Source organism: Diaphorina citri, unplaced genomic scaffold (genome assembly GCF_000475195.1).
Source record: "Diaphorina citri unplaced genomic scaffold, Diaci psyllid genome assembly version 1.1 scaffold1766, whole genome shotgun sequence".
In the NCBI taxonomy this organism is placed as follows: Eukaryota; Metazoa; Arthropoda; class Insecta; order Hemiptera; family Psyllidae; genus Diaphorina; species Diaphorina citri.
In genome coordinates, this window is record NW_007379192.1 from 3330 (window position 1) to 26626 (window position 23297).

The 23297-nt window shown below is 40.6% G+C and overlaps 3 protein-coding genes and 1 long non-coding RNA gene across 4 annotated transcripts in view; 1 reads left to right on the forward strand and 3 right to left on the reverse strand.

The window, feature by feature from the left end:
* The first annotated feature begins 2241 nt into the window (after nucleotides 1-2241).
* Nucleotides 2242-6865, forward strand: LOC103517155. Its single transcript, XM_008482177.1, has 5 exons — nucleotides 2242-2396; nucleotides 3225-3406; nucleotides 3741-3808; nucleotides 5447-5557; nucleotides 6857-6865. Exons 1-5 carry the CDS (start codon nucleotides 2320-2322, stop codon nucleotides 6863-6865), a joined length of 447 nt encoding a protein of 148 aa, XP_008480399.1. The 5' UTR covers nucleotides 2242-2319.
* Nucleotides 6866-8018: 1153 nt separating this feature from the next.
* On the reverse strand, nucleotides 8019-9026 carry LOC113470708. The gene is made up of 2 exons (XR_003393667.1): nucleotides 8668-9026; nucleotides 8019-8394 (listed from the first exon to the last, which is right to left on the reverse strand). It is a non-coding gene; the product is annotated as an uncharacterized LOC113470708 (long non-coding RNA).
* Nucleotides 9027-10051: 1025 nt separating this feature from the next.
* Nucleotides 10052-12180, reverse strand: LOC103517156. Its single transcript, XM_008482178.3, has 3 exons — nucleotides 11774-12180; nucleotides 11156-11363; nucleotides 10052-10524 (listed from the first exon to the last, which is right to left on the reverse strand). Exons 1-3 carry the CDS (start codon nucleotides 12083-12085, stop codon nucleotides 10055-10057), a joined length of 990 nt encoding a protein of 329 aa, XP_008480400.1. The 5' UTR covers nucleotides 12086-12180; the 3' UTR covers nucleotides 10052-10054.
* A 339-nt stretch (nucleotides 12181-12519) lies between these two features.
* Nucleotides 12520-23297, reverse strand: part of LOC103517157 (phosphatidylinositol 4-kinase alpha) — a 43351-nt gene continuing 32573 nt past the window's right edge. Inside the window, exons 21-29 of the mRNA XM_026829360.1 lie at nucleotides 22927-23057; nucleotides 21851-21955; nucleotides 21372-21534; nucleotides 20570-20794; nucleotides 18560-18642; nucleotides 17912-18037; nucleotides 15963-16154; nucleotides 15342-15556; nucleotides 12520-13115 (exon numbers count right to left, since the gene is read on the reverse strand). Of these exons, the coding sequence (XP_026685161.1) occupies nucleotides 12890-13115; nucleotides 15342-15556; nucleotides 15963-16154; nucleotides 17912-18037; nucleotides 18560-18642; nucleotides 20570-20794; nucleotides 21372-21534; nucleotides 21851-21955; nucleotides 22927-23057 (1466 nt within the window). The 3' untranslated portion in view covers nucleotides 12520-12889. The remainder of the gene's footprint in view (nucleotides 13116-15341; nucleotides 15557-15962; nucleotides 16155-17911; nucleotides 18038-18559; nucleotides 18643-20569; nucleotides 20795-21371; nucleotides 21535-21850; nucleotides 21956-22926; nucleotides 23058-23297) is intronic.

Consider the following 23297-nt stretch of genomic DNA (forward strand, 5'->3'; position numbering starts at 1 on the left):
ATGAGGAATTTCTATATTTTCTATGAAATCGGGGAAATTTTATCTTAGTAGGTGGTACCTATACATTTTTGTGGTTCAAACTATAAGGAATTTCTATATTTCCTATGAAATCGGGGGAATTTTAGTAGGTCGGTAGGAGTATACATTTTTGTGGTTCAAAGTATGAAGAATTTAAGAGCAATTTCTATGAAATTCGGGGAATTTCCAGCAATCCAGCATATTACCCTAAGGAAATTGTCTCTCATTATTACCCGTCTCTGAAAAGCTCATTACAAAAACCTCAATGATTTAATTTTGTTATAAATAGTCTGTTAATTCAGTGATAATCTGTTACAAGTATGGAATATCCAAGTGTTTACTCAACTGATATAAAATATTCATGCAATTCACGATTCATATAATAAACAAGATCTAGAACAAACTAGTCAAGTCGTGCAATTAATTTTCTATCCTACGTACTTCAGGGCCGACCCCAGCTTAACCCCCCCTAACCGGGCCTGTTCCCATTAGTCGTTCGCCAAAAATCGTGTCGTGTGTAGTGGGAACACTCTCATTTAAATTACAATACAGGCATTAATGCCTAGGGCATTCGGAAAAAAAAAAAAAAAAAAAATCGGATGAAACCCACAAGTGGTAAAGGGCCTTAACCGAGACCCCGGGACAACTTAACAATGGGCCCCGTTCTCTCTCCCTTTTAGCCCGTCCTTCCTTTATTATTACGATAGTAATAAAAAAAGGTATAGTGGACCGCCTATTGTATTCGCTTCGGTGTCGTCAGTCTGTCCCCATAGAAGGACTTATTCAAACCTAGTCGACCTACATATATATCAAATTATCAAATTAAAGGTCTTTTTAACAAGAACACGAAAGTGGTGGTGCAAACTTTGTCCGGAAAACCATAAAGCCAAAAAAAAAAAGCCCGAGCAAGGCCAATAAATGGATGGGTCACTTAAACCTTATATTGGGAATAAAGGGAGAACGGGCTCTAGTCTTGATTTTAAATCATTACATGAAAGTAAAATCGAAAAATCAAATCAAGAATAATAATAAACTGAATATTAAACAAATTAGGTAGATCGAATAAACTACGGGCTGAAAAATTCCCGGAGGGACGGACCCAGCTTGTTAATAATAGGTATGTTACCTATCACCTATCGTACAAAAGCTTCAGTTATTCAGTGACTTGAAGAGCTCGAAAAAATGCCTCTAACGGGTATAGTTCACAGAACCAAAAACGCTTTAGGGGACTGAAATATTTTCTGCGACCATAACTTTACTATGGTAGAGATAATAAATTTGAGTCAAATAAGACGGTTGGTCCAGTGGTAACGCGCTTGCTTGCCATGCAGAAGGTCCCGGGTTCGAATCCCACCATCGACAAAAATTTGTACTCGTTTTTCGATTGCAAATATTTCAACGGGTTACTTTCTGGCGTTCTCGTGTTGACCCAGCACCTAAATGGGAAGTAATAATAATAATAATAATAATAATAATAATAATAATAATAATAATAATAATAATAATAATAATAATAATAATAATAATAATAATAATAATAATAATAATAATAATAATAATAATAATAATAATAATAATAATAATAATAATAATAATAATAATAATAATAATAATAATAATAATAATAATAATAATAATAATAATAATAATAATAATAATAATAATAATAATAATAATAATAATAATAATAATAATAATAATAATAATAATAATAATAATAATAATAATAATAATAATAATAATAATAATGATAATAATTATGATAATAATAATAATAATATCTCATAAGAAAATATATTGTGTATTGTGTAGTATAAAAATAAGTATTAATTAGATTCAAGAATAGGAACATTTTTCCCCCACTGCAATGCTGTTGCAAGTTGTGATTAAGAAACACGTAGTTCGATAGGTCCCTCTTATCACCTCTTATAGGTACTCCCTTCTATATAATTATCTCATAGAAGTGCGAAGGGCATCCACTCGTAAACTTTGTAGCCAAAACCAAATGTCAGCCCAAAGCAATCACCCTTGTTAGGGCTGATTGAGAGGCTGAGGAAAAATGACGACCCCTTCTGTACACGGGAAAAGGCGAAGAAAAAGAAGAAGAAGAAGAACCAATAAAATTACAAATTACAAAGTAATTGGATAATTCCATTAATTAATTACATAATTACCTACCTACTTACCATAATATTCTCTCTCTTCTTTACTTCCTCAGATAAAAGAATCTTAGCTCAATTTATCCGCGGATGTAAACACGATCTTGAGCGAGTGAAGAGAAAACTCAACGTTTACTTTCTCATGCGAGCAGAAACTCCGGAGCTGTTCGGAAACAGAGACACAAAGAATCCTCTCATTCAGCAATGTCTGACCCGGTGGTAAGTAGGGGTGATTTTCCAACTTTACTGACCAAAAGAATTTCAAAATTATTTGTGGTAAAGCAGAGCTTTTTCACAAACTTTGTGGATATCGCAGCATTACTAAGTGCCACATTTGCAAGCAATTTCCATATGTCAATAATCTTTTTACACTGGTAATGTCACCATTGGTCGCTACTCGATTAAAGTAGCTACTCAACTGTCCTCACGAGGCTGAGTGCACCTAGAACTCCAAGCAAAGAACCGGAAAAACCCAGTGTGATACCCACTCGGGCACGGAGGTTGATTTCATTTCAAGCAATTGGAAAAATTAATACTTTTTTTGTCTGTGAGAATCGAACACAAGACCTTCTATATTCCAGACTCGTTTCGTGATAGGACCGGACTATCCGATCCTATACACGGATTCTATTCTGATTCTACCCGGGTAGAAACCGAATAAACGCCCCCCTCCCCCTAACCCGATATAATCCGGATTCTACCCACTTGGAATCCTATTTCTACCCAGCCCGGGCTAAAACCTAGATATAATCCGGATTCTACCCACTTAGAATCCTATTTCTACCCAGCCCGGGCTAAAACCTAGATATAATCCGATTCTACCCATTTAGAATCCTATTTCTACCCAGCCCGGGCTAAAACCTAGATATATAATCCGATTCTACCCATTTAGAATCCTATTTCTACCCAGCCCGGGCTAAAACCTAGATATAATCCGGTTTCTACCCACTTAAAATCCGGTTTTTACCCACTTAGAATCCGGTTTCTACCCACTTAAAATCCTGTTTCTACCCAGCGCAGGCTAACCGTTCCTTTTTCGTGTTCTAGCACAATCGTCACCTTTCCGTTCACCACTCCAGATGGGTATCGGATAACTTACTTTGCCGCTCCGAAGGACGTCGATCAATTCGACATCGTAGCCCTGTATAAAGTTATCCTCATGATTGCCGACATCCGAATGATAGAGGACGAATTTATTAGGGGTGACATTTTCATTTTCAACTCGGAAGGCGTGTCGGGTAGAAATCCGGTTTCTACCCACTTGAAATCCGGTTTCTACCCACTTGAAATCCGGTTTTTACCCACTTAGAATCCGGTTTCTACCCACTTAAAATCCTGTTTCTACCCAGCCCAGGCTAACCGTTCCTTTTTCGTGTTCTAGCACAATCGTCACCTTCCCGTTCACCACCCCAGATGGGTATCGGATAACTTACTTTGCCGCTCCGAAGGACGTCGATCAATTCGACATCGTAGCCCTGTATAAAGTGATCCTCATGATTGCCGACATCCGAATGATAGAGGACGAATTTATTAGGGGTGACATTTTCATTTTCAACTCGGAAGGCGTGTCGGGTAAAATCGTGACCAAGGTGATGACGCCGCTGACGAAGAAAATGCTGACAGCCGCTCAAGTAAGTAGAGGCATAATGGAGCAGTTGCAAATGGGTAAAAATTATAAATAAATGGTCGATTCCTATGTAGGTAAAAAGTTGGGAAAAATCCAAATCTGAGGTCAAAACTCCGAAAAGATAAATGTAAAAGGTCTAAAATTCAATTTTTACTTTCCGTTCTAATGAAAGAGTTCAAAAATGTATGACGTCAGACTTTACGTAGTTGTTTTTTTCGTCCGATAGGTAGCGCCACTATGCAAGCACGCTTGCGGAGGAGCAGAAAGAACTGCGCAGAAACGTATGCGCACAAACACATTAATGTGTTGCCTACGAAGGAGCTTTGCTCGGGACATTTGATGTGACGTCATCGCCTACGGGAGCGTATGCCATGACGTCAAAGTTCACGATTTACCGGTATTTTTTTATTCGATTTATCTCGGGATCTAGAAGTCGTAGAAGAAAAAGAAAAATTCCGTTGGTCCTCATTTTTCCTGCTCTATGACGTTGAAACATCACCCAAGTAAGCGCAACTGATCTACTATACGAAACGAGAAACTAGTAGACAGCCCTGCTACTTAAGTAGGTAGGTACTTACCACCTGGCCTCTTGTAAACACCCACTATAGTGTCCAAACTCCAATATGTATTTGTATTCTGTGAATGATCTGTTGCACATTGCATAGTTAGCGTCTATTTTCGGGCGCCCATACAATCCTGCCATTCCAACCGTTGAATGAACAACGCCGCAGGCAAATTTTTTCAAAATTTTTGATCTACAATCTTGAGAGATCCAATGAGAATTTTCATGAAAATAGTAGGTGATTATTTAAAATCCTTGAGGGCATTGAAAAGCTTGGCGGGCCGCATGCGGCTTGAGGTTTAGAGTTCGACAATGGCTGGTCTAAAGTGTCAAAGCTCTATTTCATTTCTTTGACATTTTTTCTTAATAGAAAAAGTAAAGAGTTTAACTTTAACTTATCAAGGGTTGGAGTTTTTTTTTTTTTTTAGAGGTTTGACAGAGGGAACTGTAACTGCTAGGGTCTTATCGTCCCGAAATCGAAGAGAGAAGGAAGACAGGATAGGAGAAAGCCTGCCGTTCCGAGAACGAACATTATCCAGGATAAAATCCGCCCCGGGCGGGAATCGAACCCGCGGCCTAGCGCTTATAACCCGTTCCGAGAACGAACATTATCCCATCAGGATAAAATCCGCCCCGGGCGGGAATCGAACCCGCGGCCTAGGTGTTCCGAGAACGAACATTATCCCATCAGGATAAAATCCGCCCCGGGCGGGAATCGAACCCGCGGCCTAGCGCTTCCATCGAGAACGAACATTATCCCATCAGGATAAAATCCGCCCCGGGCGGGAATCGAACCCGCGGCCTAGCGCTTACAAGGAAGCCAGCCGTTCCGAGAACGAACATCATCCCGTCAGGATAAAATCCGCCCCGGGCAGGAATCGAACCCGCGGCCTAGCGCTTACAAGGCAGGCGCGCCACCAACCAAGCTAACTAGGCTGGCGCGATTACAAAATCTCCCACTGAAGAAATCTCCCTCAAAATGAGCTCTAACAAAATTGCTACCCAAGCTAACTAGGCTGGCAAGGTTGGAGTTTAAAACCCTTTGGACGAGTTGAATTAACTTGTTGTTTCAACTTCCAGGAAGCTTTTCCTCAAAGATTGGCCTCTATCCATGTGATCAATACTAACGTGTTCGGAGAAAAGACATTGAACTTCTTCAAAATGTTTGTCAAAGCCACCATGAAAAATCGGGTAAGTTTTACACCAGATCCAAAAAAGAAAAAAAATCGACATCACAAAAGTTGTTTGATTTTACGCCACTGTAAAATGCTGCATAAGGCCGAATCCCGCCTAGAAATACTGCACAAAAGATCAACTCGCCAGCCTAGTTAGCTTAGTTGGTAGTGCGTCTGCCTTGTAAGCGCTAGGCCGCGGGTTCGATTCCCGCCTGGGGCGGATTTTGTCCTGATGGGATAATGTTCGTTCTCGGAACGGCTGGCTTTTTCCTATCCTGCCTTCCTTCTCTCTTCGATTTCGGGACGATGGGACCATAGCAGTTGCAGTTCCCTCTGTCAAACCTCTTTTTTTTTATCAACTACCTAGACCTGGCCAGTCTAGTTAGCTAGGGAGGTAGCGCATCTGTCTTGTAAACGGTAGGTCGTAGTTTAGATTCCCGTCGGGGCTGAGATTTATCCTAAACAGTTAAGGTTAGTTCTCAACTTGGGGGGGGGGGGGGTTTTTACCTTTGGGGACGATTTCTTAGAGAAGAAATACTTTTTAAAAAAAAAATATCTTTTCAGCGGATTTTTTATTCATTATTGACGTTCTTTACGAAAAAAATACATTTGGACAGTTATATTTTTCATGAGAATCATCAATTATTTTAGTTTTATTTTAGTACTTATAACAGTTTACTTGACAGTTTACAAGACAAGTTTAGTTTGTACAAGTAACCTGTTGCACGTGAACAGTAAACTTAAAGGAAAAAAAAATCCCACAGTACAAGTTATGTATGGAAACTGCTTTACACACATAAAAGTAGAGAAAGCCAGAACGCCAGCAGCGAAAACACGTTGAATACGCCATTTCACATATGATGAAGTAAAGCAACGCTGCGCGTGGTTGGTATCCAGATGGGTGACCATCTGAGAAATCGCATTCTGCTGGTTATGAATAGCAAGCTCGAGTTATTCGTAACTAACTCAACTATGCCATAAGAAAAGTTCTAAAATACAGGGTGACCCAGCGTTACCTGACGAATTTGATTTTCACATAACTTTGTTGTAACTTGTCGTAGCTTGTTGAAATGAACATCACTGAGTTCAGAACAAAATAAGGTTTTGTTACAATGTAGTCGTGGACCCCGCAACATCGATCTTTCGCTGTGGTGGCATTTCTTAAAAGTAGTGAATTTTTGACTAATGCTCAGAGGAAGTTTCGCACCCATTTTGATTTTCCTCCCTCCTCAACCGATCTTAGCTCGTGCGTTCTTTTTTTATGGAAATACGTTAAAAACAAGGTCTATATCCATTTATAAAACAAGGATTCTAGATGAGTTAACGGGTGCTTTTCATCGAGAATTTTGCGCTACAGGCCAGGAAATGCTAGAAACAGTATGTCGAATTTTGCACCAGATTGAGCGTTTTCAAAATGAGGGCGATTTTTCGGCTAGCGTTGTCTTCCACACCTGATCACCATCACAAACAAAATGCCCAAAAAAAGTAAACCTTTTTTTTATCTTTCAATTAAAATAAATATCACTCTTTTATTTTGAAAACGGAACGTGTAGCATCAATTTAAAAACCGTCAGGTAACGCTGGCGCTGGGTCACCCTGTATTACCGTCAGGTAACGCTGGGTCACCCTGTATTTGGAGAAGTACCACTAACCTAGCAGGGTATTTGATTCTGATAGTATTGAAGATAGTCGTACGCCCGAGAACGGAAATTAAGAACTCCCTCAACTTCTATAACTTGGTAAGGACAAGTATTTAGAATGTAGAACCTAGTTATAACAAAAGGTGGATATCGCCTTAACTGACTTTGTTTCACTGTCGGAGGAAGCACTGTGCAATATAGCTTCCCCTTTTAGAGATTCTCTACCATTGCTCATGTGACATGTTTGGCAACAATGCCTATTTTTTTGCTGCCACATTGATCTGGACACACTATAAGTAGATACTGTATTTAGACGATAGCACGTTGAATGCACCAGTTCACCATGGATCACTGAAGTTCAACAACGTTGCGCACGGTTAGTATCCGGTCTCACCCTGTATATATTTTTCCTAGTTACTACCTTCTTTATTATATATTATTGTCAGCTCCCATGGCGTAGTGGTCACTGCGCTCGCCTTGCACGCGGGAGACCCGGGTTCGATTCCCGGCGGGGTCAAGAAATTTTGGTTATGATTTATGAATTCATGATCCTGAATAATGGCTCAGTATTACTGTCAGAAAAAATATGTATTTTCCTTCTATAAGGTGATAGAAGGAAGTTTTTGTTATTAATATTTATTATAGTGTGCCAACATAGAATTTTATAGAAGGAAGTATTCCCCTTTCTATATAATTCTATGTTGGCACACTATAATAAATATTAATAAAAAAAAACTTCCTTCTATCACTTGCCCCTACACCTTAAGCCTCGGAGTGGGCTTTTTGTGTTTGGAGTTAAGCAAGCAACCATTACCTCAGATTGGGTATCATCCTGATTGGGTTGGTAGGCAGTGTAGAGACTATCCTGTTGTCGGTCTTCATTAACCTGGTACACTTTCGTATCCTTCCTTGGATAATGTATCTGGTTGCATTGTTGATACGGTCGTCCCGATATTCTGTTGGGCCCTCTCGTCTTGTGCTCAAGAGATTGTGTATACGGCGCGATCATACTCTTCGTTCGAGCTTTGTACGTCGACGATCGTGTGAACGGGACTCGCGATGATGTTAAACTCTTGGACATCGATTTGGACGCTAGGGAAAATGTGAACGGTGCTTGTGTTGATGTGAAAGGTCCTTGTGTAGGCGCTAGTGCGGTTTGCGGAGTAGATGCAGTGAGGAACGGCTTTTGTGATAGTGAAGCAGTCATGGGCGGCTGTGGTGAAAGAATTGGGGTATTTGTGGTGTTTGCTGTGTTACTTGGATCGATTTCGAAAGGAGGGAAAGTAGGTGTTACTGTAATACCGAAATTTGTTTCAAATAACAAATGTTAACATCTCTTAGAGGGTACTTGTTCAGAAGTCACGTCAATGGAAAATTGTTAAAAAAAGGATCTGTCACAAATGAGCAGTGACCAGTGTTATTATAGGGTTAGGTTAAACGCAAAAAGGAGCTTTCTCTTTCACTGTCGTGGCTTCTGAATAATTACCTGTTTTTCTTTTACTTGGATTGATTTTGATTTTGCTAAGGTGTTTTCTTAAAATGTTACTTGGTTTGATGTGGGTGTTACTGTAATACCGAAATTTGTTTCAAATAACAATATTAACATCTCTTAGGTAACAAAATAAATGTTAACATTCTAAGAGATGTGTTGGATTGTTTAACATTTGTTTAACAGTTGTTAAACATCAAAAATGGTTGTCTGAGTGAATTTGTTAAGGTGTTTTCCTTGTACTTAGTCTGATTTTGATTTTGCCGAGGTGTTTTCCTATTTCCTAATCTGAATACATTACACGGAAAGTCAATAATCTGAACGCAGTAGCCAAGTTTCGTGGAAAATTGAGGAGCTTGAAGTTTGCCCGCGATTTGAAACGAAATAAAAATCATTCGGCAATTATTTTTATCGACCGTGAAAATATCGACCATTTTTTTTTTCCCCCCCAAAGGGTAAAGAAGAGAAAGATAAGATGCATTGGGAACAAAAAACTTTTTTTTTTTTGTAAGAGGGATCAAGTCCTATTGATAGAATAGAATTGTTTATTGTATATAATGCCAAGGGCTTCATACAAAAGTCACTCTATACGAAACGAGAAACTAGTAGACAGCCCTGCTACTTAAGTAGGTAGGTACTTACCACCTGGCCTCTTGTAAACACCCACTATAGTGTCCAAACTCCAATATGTATTTGTATTCTGTGAATGATCTGTTGCACATTGCATAGTTAGCGTCTATTTTCGGGCGCCCATACAATCCTGCCATTCCAACGTTGAATGAACAACGCCGCAGGCAAATTTTTTCAAAATTTTTGATCTACAATCTTGAGAGATCCAATGAGAATTTTCATGAAAATAGCGTTGAATGAACAACGCCGCAGGCAAATTTTTTCAAAATTTTTGATCTACAATCTTGAGAGATCCAATGAGAATTTTCATGAAAATAGAAAAAAAAAAAAAATCCTTCTCTACAATTAGGAGATTCATAGTAAAATAACTAGAGCAAAGATAGATCACTGAAGTTAACCAACGTTCCACGTGGGTAGTATATGGATGGGTGACCATGTGGACAATCACGTACTGCTGGCTTCTCCCGGCCCAACTCAGGCCGGATGAGGAGACGGGTAACTTGTCGCCGAAAGGAGGGTAAAACCCCCCGTTACTATAAACAGTAATTATAAACCTTAGCAGTCACTATCAAGTAGACCTGACGACACATTAGGTCTACTTACTTGTGTTTGCTCATCAGGTGTCAGGTAGACCTGACAGATGGACCTTTTCAACCGTACCTATCAGGTCCAGGTAAATCTGTTCAGGCGTACCAGACAGAGAGTGGCTGGCCTTATAAAGTGACCTTGAAAAAGTTAAAGACAAGGCGTGTTCCTAGGAAATGTTCGTGTAGCACTTGCGTGTATTTTTCCGTCTATTCTGTTCCCGTCTTCCCGACGCGCATTTTGTCTTCTGCGACGCACCGGCGCATTTCTTAGACGGCGTGCGCGACCGCTTTCCATTACAAGTCGGCGATTTGAAACATGCCGTGCGCGCCGCAGGGACATGCGGTGACGTATGCTTGGGCTTCGGACTTTTATGCGCGCAGGAATTAATCGAACTTTTATTCGCGGCAGAATTCTGACTTTTATTCGCGAACGAATTCTGGCTTTTATTCGGGAGCGAGGCGCTTTCGTTGTGCTGTCCTTCTTGCTTACTCTCGAGGAGCTGTTTGGTAAGCATGGTGTTTTCTTCGCGTAGCAGTTCTACTGTGGTTTCAGTGGCTAGGAGTTGTCTTTGGAGTTCGGTGGAGAGATTTCGTAGATGGTTGATGAGAGAGTCTGTGTCCTGGACAGCGGGATTGACTGGACGGGGAGAAGTGACAGTTAGAAAAGAATATAATATACATACCTACCCTGTTTATACTGCAAGAATGAGACTGAAAAGCCCCTTTACTCCCACAGTCTGAACAAGGTCTAATGACTGAAATTCAACTACTGGTTGACCAGCCTGGTTAGCTTGGTTGGTAGCGCGTCTGCCTTGTAACGGGTTCGATTCCCACCCGGGGCGGATTTTATCCTGATGGGATAATGTTCGTTCTCGGAACGGCTGGCTCTCTCCTATCCTGTCTTCCTTCTTCTTCGAATGAAGTTATTCGTAACTAACTCAACTATGCCATAAGAAAAGTTCTAAAATACAGGGTGACCCAGCGTTACCTGACGAATTTGATTTTCACATAACTTTGTTGTAACTTGTCGTAGCTTGTTGAAATGAACATCACTGAGTTCAGAACAAAATAAGGTTTTGTTACAATGTAGTCGTGGACCCCGCAACTTCGAATGAATAAGGTTCGTTCCCAAAAAGGCAGCCAGCCTCTTAGAATACTCGTAGAATAGAATATACCTTGTTTATACTACCAGCATAGGACTAAAAAGTCCCTTTACTCTCGCAGTCTAAACAAGGTCTTATATATTTGATTGGTAATAAAACACTCACCTTTCTGACAAGGACTATCCGGATTCCAGGGCCCCTGTTGGTTTCTTACAGCACAATTACACGTCAGATAGCAATTCGCCTCATCCTGTACCATGGTTTTGTATTTCTTCAGGGTCTTCAGCTCCACGTCTTTCTTCTTCAGGGCAGCTTTCAGTCGCTCCAGAGACTTATCTTTCCGTTCCAGTCGGCGGAGGAGAGCCACATTGTCCTGTTTAAAAATTGTAATAGCGTTTTGTTACTATGCCCGAATAGTGATGTGATGACGGAATAAGGAAAAGACATTTTTCCCCCTCAACATCTAAATGGGCTCGGCGTTTTTCGTCAGATTCTCAATCAGCCCTAACTAGGGGGATTGGTTTGGGCTGACATTTGGTTTTGACTACAAATTTTACGAGTGGATGCTCTTCGCACTCAACCTTTGCTTTTTCTTTAGGAAGGGAAATTCAGGCTGGTATACTGCCTGTAGTCCCCCAACCAGACTAAGCTCGTCTACTCCCTGTTTAACGTCCCCTAGCCAGGCAGGTCGTACCTATTTGTGTCAGGGGTAACTTTTTCCGATCAAGCTGAAACTTTTTAAAGATGTCTTTTTATTTGTACCCGTTTCAATTTTATTTGTACCTGTTTGTACGTTTGGTTTTCATCATTCTCCCCTTGGTAGAGATCATCTGTGTGTTGATACAGTTCACTATCCCCCCTCACGGGATATGTGCTCACGTGATGGTCTGAGAGTTCACTATCCCCTCTCACGTGATACGTGTGTTCACTATCCCCTCTCACGTAATATGTGTGTTCGCTGTCCCCTCTCACGTGATACGTGTGTTCATTGTCCCCCCTCACGTGACAGTCATTATAGTCATCTTGCTGTGATATTTCATCATCCTCGTTAATTTGTTGCAGTTGATTCTGGTTCATCAGATGTAAGAGGTTCATTGGAACAGATTGGTAGTTTCGGTCTGGATTGGATTGATCACAGCTATCTTCACTGGATTGGTATTGGTTCTGATCCTGGTTAGATAGATAGATAGATATTGGTTATGATTCTTTTTTTATGGAAATACGTTAAAAACAAGGTCTATATCCATTTATAAAACAAGGATTCTGGATGAGTTAACGGGTGCTTTTCATCGAGAATTTCGCGCTACAGGCCAGGAAATGCTAGAAACAGTATGTCGAATTTTGCACCAGATTGAGCGTTTTCAAAATGAGGGCGATTTTTCGGCTAGCGTTGAGCGTTGTCTTCCACACCTGATCACCATCACAAACAAAATGCCCAAAAAAAGTAAACCTTTTTTTTTTCTTTCAATTAAAATAAATATCACTCTTTTATTTTGAAAACGGAACGTGTAGCATCAATTTAAAAACCGTCAGGTAACGCTGGCGCTGGGTCACCCTGTATTACCGTCAGGTAACGCTGGGTCACCCTGTATTTGGAGAAGTACCACTAACCTAGCAGGGTATTTGATTCTGATAGTATTGAAGATAGTCGTACGCCCGAGAACGGAAATTAAGAACTCCCTCAACTTCTATAACTTGGTAAGGACAAGTATTTAGAATGTAGAACCTAGTTATAACAACGCGTAGTGTACTAACCTAGCAGGGTATTTGATTCTGATAGTATTGAAGATAGTCGTACGCCCGAGAACGGAAATTAAGAACTCCCTCAACTTCTATAACTTGGTAAGGACAAGTATTTAGAATGTAGAACCTAGTTATAACAACGCGTAGTGTACTAACCTAGCAGGGTATTTGATTCTGATAATACTGCAGATAGTCGTATGCCCGAGTACGGAAATTCAGGAAGGAATTCCGAATGACTCCTATCATGAAGGCGGCCGCTTCCTTATCGGTCGCCTGCGGCGCGAATCGGGCCCGGAGGAGTTTGATGGTTTGACCGCGGAAACAGGGTAGTCCTGTGTCCAGCATGAGGGAGACTAGAGAGATGATTGACTCCTGGTAGGGTCTGTAAGAAAAAAAAAGAAGAGAAAGATAAGATGCATTGGGAACAAAAAACTTTTTTTTTTGTAAGAGGGATCAAGTCCTATTGATAGAATAGAATTGTTTATTGTATATAATGCCAAGGGCTTCATACAAAAGTCACTTAAAATTAAAACTAAGACTTGAAACTAATAAAAATTAATCTTCGTCGTTTAGAAATTCATTGTAATGAAAATAGGCCTGTCTCAATAAACAACTTTTAATTACATTTTTAAAGCGTGTAATGCTTAAGATTTGGATATCTCTGGGCAGTTTTAAAAAACTTAAAGCATAGAAATCTGGGGCCATTTTGGTTTTTTTGCCAACCTGTAAAATTAGCTCTAAAGTTATTCTTAGCTCTTGTATTATGTTGATGAACATCATTCCCACTCTGCCATTCTTCCACATTTTGTTTTGCATGTATTAAACATTGATAAAGGTAAAGGCAGGGGAACGTAAGAATCTTTTGTTCAATGAAAACATGTTTGCATGATAGAGGGAACTGTAACAACGGAAGTGTTATCGTCCCGAAATAGATCAGCTGCGCTTACTTGGGTGATATTGCAAAGTTATAGAGCAGGAAAAATGAGGACCAACGGAATTTTTTTCTTACGCGACTTCTAGAGTCCGACATAAATCGATTTAAAAAATACCGGTAAATCGTGAACTTTGACGTCACGACATACGCTCCCGTAGGCGATGACGTCATAATTCATGACTTCCGCTTTGTTTGTTTGTTTGTGCGCAAGCGTTTCTGCGCATTTGGACGTGAAATCTGACGTCACAACTCTTTGAACTTTTTCATTAGAACGGTAATTAAAAATTGAATTTTCGACCTTTTAAAGTTACTTTTTCGGAGTTTTGACCTCAGATTTGGATTTTTCACAACTTTTTACGTAGGAATCGACCTTTTATTAATAATATTTACCCATTTGCAACTGCTCCATTGAAGAGAGGAGGACAGGATAGGAAAATGTCAGCCTTCCCGATAACGAAAGTTATCTGTTTAGGATAAAGTTCGCCCCGGGGCGGGAAATCGTTTCCGAAAGGAAAATACACCTTACCATTTTTTTTTTCTTTTCCTCTACCTATGTTTGTTGTTTCCGGGTTCGTTGGCCTTGTTTAGACTGCTGAGGTAAAGGGACTCTTGCGTCTTCTTTTCCTCTACCTATGTTTGTTGTTTCCGGGTTCGTTGGCCTTGTTTAGACTGCTGAGGTAAAGGGACTCTTGCGTCAAAGGGTAATGTTCTCATGATGCTTGAGCAAGAAGTGCTCCTACACTCAAGGTAGATGGGGACGGATTAAGTAAGTATGTATCTGATAGGGAGTGCCGAGTGGGTGGCCAAAGCAATCTGATTGGTTCTAGGATCCGCGTCCAATCAAGTAATGTCAAAATATTCCAAATGTCCATATAGTAAAAGTATTCACTTGTCAAGGTAGACGTATAGTAGACATCCTGATCAGGTCCGCCTGTTAGGTCTACCTGACAGGGAGAGGGTGGCCTAAGCAATCTGATTGGTTCTAGGATCCGCGTCCAATCAAGTAATGTCAAAATATTCCAAATGTCCATATAGTAAAAGTATTCACTTGTCAGATGACGTCGAGAGCGTCGACTCCCTGTTATCCTATTTGAAAAAACTGAACCTGTATACTAAAATATAATCGCAGTGTAGAATCGGCGCGAACGACCTGTCATTTATCAGTGTTAAAGCAATAGTTGTAAGGGTATTTCAGTAAATTTTGAGTGTATGGCCGCCATACACGCCCTACATGGACGCTACGCCACTGGTTAAAGCGCTTAAAGGAAAAAAAAGTATTCTCATCTGCCGTTCAAGTCAGTAAGTTCCTATGTAATGAATGCTATGTAAAAATATGATCGTTCCATTAAAGGTAATGTTACACCAGCAAGGTAATGTTACACCGTTTGCAAACAATGCGCGCTTGGTGTAACAACCTTTAGCTTTTGTAGAAAAACCGACAGCAGCCAGAAGAAGCATGGATGATGGAAATTAGTGCCCTACACGCCCTACACTTGAATTTAGACCACGCTACGCCACTGGCTTTAACACTGATAAATGACAGGTCGTTCGCGCCGATTCTACACTGCGATTATATTTTAGTATACAGGTTCAGTTTTTTCAAATAGGCTCTTGCGTCTCATTCTGGCAGGATAAACAAGGTCATATTCTATTCTATTCTTAGTTTGAATTTACCTCATAGCCAGGAACGCCTGTACACACAACTCCATGAACCATCGGAACGGAGCCGCCTCTATTTTGCCGCCCATCACCATCACCATTTCGTCTGTCAGCTTGATGTCCGGCTCGAATCCCAAATTGCCGCCAGGGCTGGATTCGAACATGAACCCGAAGTCGATGTGAATGATGTGCCCCGCCTTGTCCAGCATGATGTTACCGTTGTGCCGGTCCTGAAATAGACACCAGAAATTTGTGTCATTTAGGATTTAGGGGCACGGCTAAAGTAACGTCACTTACGCCCTTTTTTGGGAGTCTGAATTTGCCTCAGAAAAACACTAACTTATTCATCCCAGAAAAACACTCATTTGTCTCAGAAAACACTTAATCGTATCAGGATAACACTTACCTTGATTTGTAGCAGGAATCCTATACGCGGCCATGGATCGGACAAAGTTTCGTCTCAGAAAACACTTATTCGTCTCATCTCCATAGATTTAGATGAAGTACTTGTACATACCAAGAACGGACAAAGTTTCGTCTCAGAAAACACTTGTTTGTCTCAGAAAAACACTTATTCGTCTCAGAAAAACACTTATTCGTCGCAGCAAACACTTATTCGTCTCAAAAAACACTTACCTTGATTTGTAGCAGGAATCCTATAACACTATACGCCGCCATGGAACGGACAAAGTTTCGTCGCGCGTTCTGGAACTCCTTACTCGTCTCATCTCCGTAGGTTTTGATGAAGTATTCGTACATACCGATGTCTGTCTGCCGGCCCAGCTGATCGCGGGACTTGGCGTCCGGCACACACTCGATAACACCACACTGAGGGGGAACAGACACAAAAGGGGAGTCAGATTTAAAAACGCCAAATTCACTAACCCGACCATCTTTTTTTTAATGATTAAACAAGGTCTTTTGTTGTAAACATTATGTATTGTATTATGTTGTTAAACACATAAAATACACGAGATCTTGGGTAAAGGGGCTTTTTAGTCTCATTCGAGCAGGATAAACAAGATATTCTATTCTATTTAATAGGATTTCCAGAGCTCTTGTTACTTTGGGCATGTGATTATTGAATTTCTTCAGAAATAATTCTGGCTTTGGCTAAGGGAACTTAAAACAGGGATCAGACCAGTGTCTTGCTGTGGGACTACAAATAGGGATCAGAGCAGCCAAACCTCAACCAGCCTAGCTGGAAGTTTCAATTTCGTTCACGATTTTTTTTAAAAGAGGTTTGACAGAGGGAACTGTAACTGCTATGGTCTTATCGTCCCGAAATCGAAGAGAAAAGGAAGACAGGATAGGAGAAAGCCAGCCGTTTCGAGAACGAACATTATCCCATCAGGATAAAATCCGCCCCGGGCGGGAATCAAACCCGTGGCCTAGCGCTTACGAGGCAGACGCACTACCAACTAAGCTAACTAGGCTGGCCTCCTTCATGATTGTAGTGTTAGAAAACCTACAATATTATGGGAAAACTTTGAACCACATCTTTCAGACTTGAAATGAGTTCACGTGACGTGACGTGATAATATTGTGTTGGATGAGTTAACGGGTGCTTTTCATCGAGAATTTCGCGCTACAGGCCAGGAAATGCTAGAAACAGTATGTCGAATTTTGCACCAGATTGAGCGTTTTCAAAATGAGGGCGATTTTTCGGCTAGCGTTGAGCGTTGTCTTCCACACCTGATCACCATCACAAACAAAATGCCCAAAAAAAGTAAACCTTTTTTTTTTATCTTTCAATTAAAATAAATATCACTCTTTTATCTTGAAAACGGAACGTGTAGCATCAATTTAAAAACCGTCAGGTAACGCTGGCGCTGGGTCACCCTGTATTACCGTCAGGTAACGCTGGGTCACCCTGTATTTGGAGAAGTACCACTAACCTAGCAGGGTATTTGATTCTGATAGTATTGAAGATAGTCGTACGCCCGAGAACGGAAATTAAGAACTCCCTCAACTTCTATAACTTGGTAAGGACAAGTATTTAGAATGTAGAACCTAGTTATAACAACGCGTAGTATACTAACCTAGCAGGGTATTTGATTCTGATAGTATTGAAGATAGTCGTACGCCCGAGAACGGAAATTAAGAACTCCCTCAACTTCTATAACTTGGTAAGGACAAGTATTTAGAATGTAGAACCTAGTTATAACAACGCGTAGTGTACTAACCTAGCAGGGTATTTGATTCTGATAATACTGCAGATAGTCGTATGCCCGAGTACGGAAATTCAGGAAGGAATTCCGAATGACTCCTATCATGAAGGCGGCCGCTTCCTTATCGGTCGCCTGCGGCGCGAATCGGGCCCGGAGGAGTTTGATGGTTTGACCGCGGAAACAGGGTAGTCCTGTGTCCAGCATGAGGGAGACTAGAGAGATGATTGACTCCTGGTAGGGTCTGTAAGAAAAAAAAAGAAGAGAAACAACTAAGCTAACTAGGCTGGCCTCCTTCATGATTGTAGTGTTAGAAAACCTACAATATTATGGGAAAACTTTGAACCACATCTTTCAGACTTGAAATGAGTTCACGTGACGTGACGTGATAATATTGTGTTTCTACCGTTAACTTACCCCAGGAGATGTGGCTACTACACGATAAGGGAAGAGATACAGGTCCAGACCTACTTGTTGGAATACGTTCTTGAATATGGAGATCACTTGAAGTGCCAACATGTCCTGCCGAACATCATCACCCACCTGAAACAACGAGAGAAGTGAGTTGTTGTTTTCGGATATTTTCATTATTATTTTCAACTTCAACACAACAATAAAACATATACTGTCGGGATCAATAAAATCTAGCCAAGATTCAACCAGAATCCTCAGGCCAGGTTTCTTCTTGCTTCTAGTAGATGGTCTTCCTCAGGATATCCTGAATCTTGTGAAGTGATATGTCGCCCTCCAATTTCTTGATATTCTCATCCAAGGTCTTTGGGATTGTACCAAGCGCTCCAATGATCACAGGGACGATACTTACGATTATATTATTATTATTATTTATTTAAGGCGTTGGAAATCTTTTTTTTTCTGCCATGCACCGGTGTAATAGTCTCCAGCCCTATTAAATTGGCTTGTTCTGAACCACCGATCGTGAGGACCTTATTCTTTCAAAGCAGAGAGAACTCTTTGAAAAGCTGCCAGCTAGCTAGGCTGGTTAGGGTTAGCTGTTCTTCTCACTGTTATAGTCCTACAGCAAGGCCCACGGTGTTGCCAACTTACCTTGAAGATAGCTGCTTGCCAAGTCTCCATAATCTTATCTTTACTGTTAGCGCGGACTAGTTGATGATCATGCTCCTCGTCATCTGAAATAAAAACATATTTGTCATAGTATAGTGGTACCACGCTTGCTTGGCAGATTGTCCTGGGTTCGATGCCCACCAACGACAAAAAGATTACACTCGTATTTCCCTTGCAAATATTTGAAAGGGCTACTTCTTTCTGGTGCTCTCGCGTAAACCCCTCACTCAAAGGGGAAGTATGTGGAAATGAAAATCCCTTCAAATGAGACACAAGAGCTAGCATATACATATAAAAAAAAGAAGAAAAAAAAAAAAACGAGACCGAAATTTAACTAATAAAATTGCCTTTTTACTTTCCTTATCCTATAGGAAGGAAAGTAATGTAATCGGGTCAAATTTTCGATGGTCAGATTTTAGTGCCAAAACACGAGCAACATTGATCATGGTGTATATCAGTATGGTGTTTATAGTAACCAGGTATTGTAGAGCCACAGGCAGGGACATAACACTGGGAGGATTCAGCCGTACCAGTCGAGTTACCTAGACAATAGAACACTTAGGTTGAGCAACATTGATCATGGTGTATATCACTATGGTGTCTATAGTAACCAGGTATTGTAGAGCCACAGGCAGAGACATAACACTGGGAGGATTCAGCCGTACCAGTCGAGTTACCTAGACAATAGAACACTTGGGTTAAGCAAACATTGATCAGGGTGTATATCAGTATGGTGTTTATAGTAACCAGGTATTGTAGAGCCACAGGCAGGGACATAACACTGGGAGGATTCAGCCGCACCAGTCGAGTTACCTAGACAATAGAACACTTGGGTTAAGCAACATTGATCAGGGTGTATATCAGTATGGTCTCTGTAGTGACCAGGTATCGTAGAGCCACAGGCAGGGACATAACACTGGGAGGATTCAGCCGCACCAGTCGAGTTACCTAGACAATAGAACTTATGTATCGTTTATCCTTGGATTTGGGGTACAAATTAACTTTCCTCACGAGTGTAATAAATAAATTGTAGAAGGTAAAAGCTACTCGGAGTCAAGGCCGTTCCCTTTCATTTTCAATTGAAAAGTAGGATGGGGATGTAAGGAGAAGATATAAAAGGAAGAATAAGGAGGTTAAAATATACGTAGGTACCTACTTATGCCTATCTACTTCATATGAGTGATTGACACTTCCCCATTATTATTACTCAAAAAAACAACATTTGACCTCTCTGGACATCACAAAACTTCCTCGTTTTTTAAGATATTTTTTCCCCCTTTTTACTTTCCTTATCCTATAGGAAGGAAAGTAATGTAATCGGGTCAAATTTTCCATGGTCAGTTTTTAGTGCCAAAACACATTTTGAGATCTCTAGAGCCTAAATCCAAAGTTTCAGCCATTGGTCCGTGTGTGTGTCTGTCGGCAAATAAAATATCGGTAAGAGATAGAGACTTGAAATTCGGCATGTAGCTGTCAAATGTGACAAGGATGCGACACGAAACTTTTGGTTAAGACCGGTGCAACGGTTGGCGGCATTTTACCCCTTTTTGGCGGGTTTCGACCGCTTTTTGGCGGTTTTCAGCTATATCGACTAAACGGTTAGAGATATTGTAAATGTTACCAACAGAACACCCCAAATAAGCACCATTCAATAGGATAAGGAAAGTGTCGTGTGATGTTCACACCAGATTTTTAAAACACTTTTCAAGTTTTTTAAACCCCTTTTCGGCACAAAAAAAAGGAATGTTACTTTGTTCCTTGTTTCTTTTTAAAAGCTTTGTTTCTAGTTTTCTCTCTCTCTCTCTCTCTTTTTCCGTCCTTAATGCATCTAATTCGGGGCTTAGCCTACTCACCATCTCTCTCACATATAGCCATGGCCATCTGAGGAATGTTACTTTGTTCCTTGTTTCTTTTTAAAAGCTTTGTTTCTAGTTTTCTCTCTCTCTCTTTTTCCGTCCTTAATGCATCTAATTCGGGGCTTAGCCTACTCACCATCTCTCTCACATATAGCCATGGCCATCTGTTCCAGTTCATTAATACCACACCGCTTCACTCGAAACCTCGCCAGATAGGGCGCTTTAGCGGCGCTTTGCATAGGTGTGCCCGAGTTGTAGTCAATATCGAGAACCACAGCCTCAGGGTTGGAAGGCAGGTAGCAGCCCGGACGCACTTTGATCTTGGACAGTTCCTCCAGACAGGCACGCTTACGTTCCGCCCCTGAAAAATAGTTTTACAATTTTAGATCATTTATGGTCGTTTTCACCAATATTATTTCAGCCTTTAGGACGTCTGTTTAAGCTAACAGCCTGTTAAGTTCCATTTGATTTCTATAGGCTTAACAGGGCTATTAAGCTAACAGGCTGTTAGGGGCTAAAAACAAGGTTGGAACCCATCCTTAGGTTTTAGAGGCACGGTTACGTATAATGGCTTAAAAGGGTACCACATTTCCAAAAGATCTCTGTTAGGTACAATTTTATTATTAAATTACATTACGGAGGCACGGTTACGTATAATGGCTTAAAAGGGTACCACATTTCCAAAAGATCTCTGTTAGGTACAATTTTATTATTAAATTACATTACCCAAAGGACATTTTGTGTCGTTCGGAAAAAAATTGTGTCGTGTGTAGTGGGAACACTTACATTACCTACAGAACATTTTGTGTCGCTCGGAAAAAAATCGTGTCTTCTGTAGTGGGATCACTCTCGTTTAAATTCCATTACCTATGGGACATTCGGGAAAAAATCGGATGAAACTCACGACAAGTGGGAACGGGCTCTAAGAGTTCCCTTACCTTTGGGGAAGGGCCGAATCTTGCCCGAAATGTCCGTGATTTGAGCGAAGAATTCAAATTCGCGTTCATAGAATGCTTTGGCAGGTCCGGAGAATGATGCTACCAGCGCTTGTACCAAACTATCCAACGTGTCATAGAGGATGGGATCCTTCTCTGTCATGTCCTGCGAGAATAAGTATAAGTACAATAAGTATAATTATAAGTATACGTATAAGTTTGTAATGTAAAACTGGGACCACATTCTAAGTCTAAACTTGGTTCTCAAGTTCAACTTGTGAGATTAAGGTCAGGTAGGTTGAAATGATAAACATATACTTCTTCATACATATTTCTAGACATGGTCTTCACTTGACTGGAGTGGATTATGGACTGCCCTATCTGATAGACGTTAAAAAACAAGACTAAATATAACACTGGGAGGATTCAGCCGTACCAGCCGTACGAGTTACCTAGACAATAGAACACTTGGGTTAAGCAACATTGATCAGGGTGTATATCAGAATGGTGTCTGTAGTAACCAGGTATTGTAGAGCCACAGGCAGGGACATAACACTGGGAGGATTCAGCCGTACCAGTCGAGTTACCTAGACAATACAACACTTGGGTTGAGCAACATTGATCATGGTGTATATCAGTATGGTGTTTATAGTAACCAGGTATTGTAGAGCCACAGGCAGAGACATAACACTGGGAGGAATCAGCCGTACCAGTCAAGTTACCTGCAAAATAGAACAAAGTCACAAGCTAGGTACGACAGATCTCCCAATTTGGTCTTCCAACCTAGTCTTCCGGCAGATCGTTGGATGTGTACCGTGATAATTACGTAAATTTCAGGTCTAAACGAGTGAAATTTGCGTAAATACCTCTTTGGTGGCTATTACAATTAATATCTTTTTTATATTTATAATTTTCTCCATCCTTTTCATTGTTAAACCTATGTATGTACTTATGTTTGATGTAAATAAATGAGGCCTGTTTAAACTGTTGGCATAATGGGACTTTTTAGTCTTAGCCGACAGTATAAATAAGGTATATTAAATAAATAAAATAAATAAATATTGCGTACACTCAACGATCTATCGAAAGACCAATTTGAAAGACTAAGTTGGTAGACAAATCGTAATGTGTGTACCAGACTTAAGATTAAGTTAAAACAAATCCATTTCTTTCTGTTTCGAATGTTTCGCGGGAAAATAAACTCTTACATACCCAGGGTCGTATTTATGGAAAAATAAACTCCCATCCACGAAGGGCCGTATTTAGGGAGGGGATCTCTACCTACCTCTCGTACAATCGAATCTGCATTCTTCAAAGTCTGAGGTACCTGAATGTATTCTTAAAAAAAAAAAAAATGTCTCAACTGGGATTGAACCCAGGTCCTCCTGATTACCAGGCGAGGGCAAGACCTACCTCTCGTACAATGGCATCACTCTCGTACAATCGAATCTGCATTCTTCAAAGTCTGAGGTACCTGAATGTATTCTTAAAAAAAAAAAATGTCTCAACTGGGATTGAACCCAGGTCCTCCTGATTACCAGGCGAGGGCAAGACCTACCTCTCGTACAATGGCATCCGCGTTCTTCAACGTCTGAGGCAAATGTACAGCCAGTGCAGGAGATATATCCCATGCGAGGCGAGTTAGTTCTATCAGGGTTTTATCCGACACTGGTTTACTTTTCCATGCACCTGGAATATAAAATAAAGGGAACTTCAATTGCGACAAGCAGTTCTCAGTGTTCTCACCAATGTCGTTACCCGCTTGGACTCGAACAACCAAAAGATTCAAAGTCCACCGTGCTAACCACTGCACCACTGAGGTGGGTGGAAATACAAAATATATAGCATTAGAGGGGCACAGATAGCTCAGTTTAAAGCGCTTACTTCCTATGTAGAAGGTACCAGGTTCAATCAATACTCACCCTCGGA

What these genes read in the sequence shown, in the direction of transcription:
- LOC103517155 (XM_008482177.1), top strand. Translation starts at nt 2,320, where the DNA reads ATGCGAGCAGAAACTCCGGAGCTGTTCGGAAACAGAGACACAAAGAAT. An exon ending in CAGCAATGTCTGACCCGGTG is followed by an intron (nt 2,397 to 3,224) that starts GTAAGTAGGGGT and finishes TTCGTGTTCTAG; the next exon opens with CACAATCGTCACCTTTCCGT. An exon ending in TTTCATTTTCAACTCGGAAG is followed by an intron (nt 3,407 to 3,740) that starts GCGTGTCGGGTA and finishes TCAACTCGGAAG; the next exon opens with GCGTGTCGGGTAAAATCGTG.
- LOC103517156 (XM_008482178.3), bottom strand. Translation starts at nt 12,085, where the DNA reads ATGAACCTCTTACATCTGATGAACCAGAATCAACTGCAACAAATTAAC. An exon ending in AAAACCAAACGTACAAACAG is followed by an intron (nt 11,364 to 11,773) that starts GTACAAATAAAA and finishes ATTTTTAAACAG; the next exon opens with GACAATGTGGCTCTCCTCCG. An exon ending in GGATAGTCCTTGTCAGAAAG is followed by an intron (nt 10,525 to 11,155) that starts GTGAGTGTTTTA and finishes CTCCCCGTCCAG; the next exon opens with TCAATCCCGCTGTCCAGGAC.